Source organism: Vicia villosa, linkage group LG1 (genome assembly GCF_029867415.1).
Source record: "Vicia villosa cultivar HV-30 ecotype Madison, WI linkage group LG1, Vvil1.0, whole genome shotgun sequence".
Classification (NCBI taxonomy): domain Eukaryota; kingdom Viridiplantae; phylum Streptophyta; class Magnoliopsida; order Fabales; family Fabaceae; genus Vicia; species Vicia villosa.
This window is the reverse complement of record NC_081180.1, coordinates 42011675-42016303: the sequence shown is the minus strand read 5'-3', so window position 1 is coordinate 42016303 and position 4629 is coordinate 42011675. Positions and strand designations below refer to the sequence as shown.

The 4629-nt window shown below is 32.0% G+C and overlaps 1 protein-coding gene across 1 annotated transcript; it reads right to left on the bottom strand.

Annotated features, from left to right (window-relative positions):
* Positions 1-208: 208 nt before the first annotated feature.
* LOC131635443 (small ribosomal subunit protein uS4y) lies at positions 209-2548 on the bottom strand. Its single transcript, XM_058906066.1, has 3 exons — positions 2391-2548; positions 1861-2242; positions 209-581 (listed from the first exon to the last, which is right to left on the bottom strand). Exons 1-3 carry the CDS (start codon positions 2416-2418, stop codon positions 398-400), a joined length of 594 nt encoding a protein of 197 aa, XP_058762049.1. The 5' UTR covers positions 2419-2548; the 3' UTR covers positions 209-397.
* Between the last annotated feature and the right edge of the window lie 2081 nt (positions 2549-4629).

Here is a 4629-nt window from a genome sequence, read left to right as displayed (position 1 = left end):
AAAATCCAATGGGAGTTCTAATACTACATAAAGCACAACAAGCACCAATCAGCTAGAAACAAAATTATTTTCTACTTCTACATAAAGCACAAGTACGACCAACACATTTTGAAACATAGTTCAATCTATGCTTAGGTTGGTTGGATACAAAAGTGCAAGAAAAATAACAAAATTTAAGTTGCCAAGTCATATTCTAATAGAAACACCATTAAGTAATCTTCATTTATATCTCAAAGATCATCAAATGTGTTGGAACAAAACTTAATACTTGAAAAATAAAACTTCAAAAACAACACATCTCAGGTAAATTGTAAGTAATACATAACAAATAATCTAAAAAGTCTACAGCAGATTTAAAAAGGTCGGTGCAAGGATCTAAGCAAAAGAAAATCATAATTTAATCTTCATCCTCTTCGTCTCCATCACCACCTGAAGCCTTCTTAGCTGCAGCCTTAAGGTTCTTTCGCTTCACGCGACCTGGACGACCACCTCCAAGAGGACTGGTGAGTGAAAAGTCAATGTGCTTCTGTGAATCAACCCTCACCATGAAGGATGGAATGTTCACCACTTGCCTCCCAACCCTAACAGAAACACAAAAAAAAGAATAAATACAAACTATTAGGGATGAGGATTTATGAAACACAGACCAAAATTGAATGCAGAAATACACGAGTTTTAAGGATCATAAAAGATTCAACATATACAATAAGGATTTATGAAAGAAAAACTGAAACTGAAGACAGAAATACACCAGCTTTGGCTATCAGATCATTAGAGGTCCAAACTACAAACAAGTAATGGCAGAGGAAACAAAACATGAGTGAATGGAAAGAGACCAAGTAAATACTTGAATAGAAGAGACCAAGTAAATACTTGAATGGAAGAGACCAAGTAAATACTTGAATGGAAGAGACCAAGTAAATACTTGTTAGGTCTGTTTGCTTACTTCCAGGCATACTTTCTTGTTTGCCAACTATCGGTTGATTCAAACTAATAGATCCAGACATTTTCAAATAAATTAAGTAGGCACGAAATCAAATAGACACAAAACATAGACAGAGTAGAAAACAAAATAAATCAAATCCATCATAGTAAACTCATCAGAAGACAGTAAATTCTACATATTGTAGTAGCAATAACATCAAGCAAGTTGCAATCCAATTGAAATCTAATTGAGAAAAAAATAATGTTAACAGCGTGCTAGTCTCTTTTTCTCGTATACACATAATAGTTAGTATTGATTTAAGTATTTATCGAATAAAAAAAGAAAACAATATCTATTGCTCTAAAGTGTGCAAAGAAATTTAATATATGTGATGAAAACTTAACAAATACTGGACTGAATGTGCTTAGAATTTTACTTAAATTTTCCTTATCTTATGCTTATTATTGGTTGAGACTCTAAAATGTTCTGCATCCTTGGAGGCCTCGAAATGAACATGGGGAACAAAAGGAGTCAACGAGGACAACAGGTGGTCTATTTCACTAAAAAAATTCCAAAGGGCCATGTTGTATCTTAATTTAACTTGTAAACTTTTCATAATAGTTGTTAAAAGAAATTGACACAAATAAAATAAATAGGCACAAGACACGCATACAGAAAATGCACAGCACACAAAAAAGCATGGAAAATATCACAATCTAAAATTAATCACGGCATCAAACTATCCGGAGATTATTTACATAATGCAATAACATTAGGTAAACTAGTTTTAACATATAAAACAAACTCTATTGGATATCATTAACAAATGATAATTTGTTGAAAATGAAAAAAAAAGTTATAACAATTCTAATCATGATTTATAACAAGGTGAAATCAAAATTCTAAATAAGGTGCAATGCGATCAAAGGTAGTACCTGATGTGCCTTTGCCTAATGAGAACCCTAGCATGATGAATAGACTTAGCCATGCCAGATTTGAAGACAAGTGTCTGAAGACGACGCTCAAGAAAGTTCTCAACAGTGAGAGCCAAGACATAATCGAGCTTGTTCTGAGTTTCATCAAGGAGACCATATCTAAACATTCTCCTCAACAGTGCTTCACCTTCAAAGATCCGGCGAGGATTCTTCTCATCCAATGTCAACAGATTCCTTGCATTGTTACGGATACGGCTCAGAGCATATTGAACTCTCCAGAGCTCTCTCTTACAGCGAAGTCCATACTCTCCGACGAGCTTCAACTCAGCATCCAATCGCTCCTTCTCGTATGGACGACGGGGCTTCTTGAAGGTTTTCCCATCTATTCAATCGAGAACAACATTTATGTAAATTCAACATTTGCCCTAATTGCTTGATTTGAAGTGAAATAATTCATTCAACAATTTGATTTGAAGAAAACGAAAAAATAATCAAAAGAATAAATGAATTGATATGAATCGGATACTCACAGTTTCGGTAAAACGAAACATGCACCATAGCTGCTCTTCTTCTTCTGTACTCTCTTCCCCTTCGGTTCCCTGCTCGTCGCCGGTTCTCTAACCTAGTAGGTTTTCGCAGACATTTTCTTTCTCTCTATAAGTATCACAAAACCTTCCTATTTAATGGGCCGGGTATTTTTTTAAAAGCCCATTATACTGACAGGGCCTATATTTTCGAACTACTATATACACTACTACTACCAAAAGTAAATAAAAAGGATGAGTGTCTTAGTAAAATTAGATATTTGGATCCGCTTCTAAATTTATTTAGGGTAGATTCAACGTAAGATAAAAGAATAAATAGCAGAAAAGACACTAAATGTATTCGGTTAGACGTGGCAAAACAAGCAAATTTGTTTCGTTCAGCCTTACTCCACTTATATTTTTTAAAAATTAGACGAGATAAGTCGTGGCAAAACAAGTAAACTTGTTTCGTTCAGCCTTACTCCACTTATATTTTTTTTAAATTAGACGAGACAAGTCAAATCAACTTAATTTTTCATGTTTAATATTTCACTTCATCTTACTTATTGGTTAAAAAAAACTTTTTACTATGCTTTTTAATTAAAACACAAATCTAAATATCTAGAATTTTGATCAATATTGAACATTTGTTAGTAAAGATGATTAATAAACTTTTACATGTTGATAAAAAACTTAATATGAATAAACTTTCAGTTGGTTGTGAGTAATACTTCTGAACTGTCTATTTGATTATTTCATATTATATGTATAAAAAAACTTAATAGTTGATGACTCAAATGGATTAAAACTACTTATTGAGATAGTCGTCAACTATAGGAGAGTTTGTTAAGATATGTCTATGAGCCCGCAACTTTTTAATTGGTATTAGGGTGTAAGAATCTCTTGAAAATGATATCCCTCCACAATAGACCTTTCCATTTTTTTATTGCGTACATATGATTTAAGTTGTCCTACGTACCTATTATTGAACCACAATATTAGTAGTTAAAAAAACTTTGTAAGTTAGTAACATTAGAACAAAACCCCATAGTTTTACCTTTCGACAAGATACACTCATGGATAATGAACAAGACATCCTAGTTTAACTTCCTCAACAAGGTGAACAATCAAATGAACCATAACCATGAAGAACGAAGGAGGAAATAACTTTCCATGTGGCATAAAGAGAGGACATTTTGGTTTTGCAATTTTCTCAAATCTTCAATTTTCATTACATTATCACATAATTGTCTAAAGAATGAACATAACTCAATCAATAATGTTGAAACCTCATGAAGTATTATTGTGTGAATGACTAATGCTAGAAGTTATTCCATAAATATATGACAATTATGACTCTTTACCATTCCATTCACCTTGAGATTTACAAATACATCTAAAAATGTTGCTTCAATAATCATCAGGCACCCTGATATTCTTTAAAGTTGTTAACAAAATTCCTTTTATCTTTACTATTAGAGTAATGGTTGTCGAATATGAAAACGGGAGGCGGTTCCTCAACCGTCGCAGATGGGATGTTAAGGCGATTTCAATCACAATTGTCATAATCACGTGTTATTGAATTTTTATTTGAATATTTTGTAAGAAGATTTATTTATTTGTATTACAAACTTTGAGGCAGTTGGGCTTAACCACTGCGAATAGGAAATAAGGGTGGCTATTACACAAGGTCGCAACCCATGAATCACAAAATGGCTAATTTCCTATAGTGTAATCTCGATGATTTGACGCATGTATAATATTTTACAAAAGAACTATATTTTACAAAATAACTCTATGGATAAACAAAATTGATCTTGAATACTTTAGTTGAAGGCACCATGTTAACTAAATCTGTCACGTGTATGTTTGGTTTATCTTTAAAATAGGTAAAAACAATTTTAAAAATGTAAAATTAATTTTAAAATAATTTTAAAGTATTTGGTTTTTCTAAAATATAATCAATTATACTTTTAGAATTGATTTTATTTAAAACTATAAATTATAATTTTTAAATTTTAAAGTGATTTTTGTTAAACTCATTTCATATAAATATATTGAAATATAAAGGGTTAAATGTGTTGCAAGTCCCTGTAAATATTCCAAAATCTGGTCTTAGTCCCTGTAACATATTTGTTTAAAGAATCGTCTCTATAAAGTTTTTCGTCCCTATTTTTCATCTCCGTCGTCAGTTCCACTTAACGGACGCAGACGTGGACAATGTGTTGGCATTTTTTAAAAATAA

Bases quoted from the DNA above. Each gene is read 5' to 3' on its own strand.
- LOC131635443 (XM_058906066.1), bottom strand. From the start codon at position 2,418: ATGGTGCATGTTTCGTTTTACCGAAACT. The intron at 2,243-2,390 runs GTGAGTATCCGA...TCGATTGAATAG, and splicing joins TGTTTCGTTTTACCGAAACT to ATGGGAAAACCTTCAAGAAG. The intron at 582-1,860 runs GTACTACCTTTG...TGTTTCTGTTAG, and splicing joins ATTAGGCAAAGGCACATCAG to GGTTGGGAGGCAAGTGGTGA.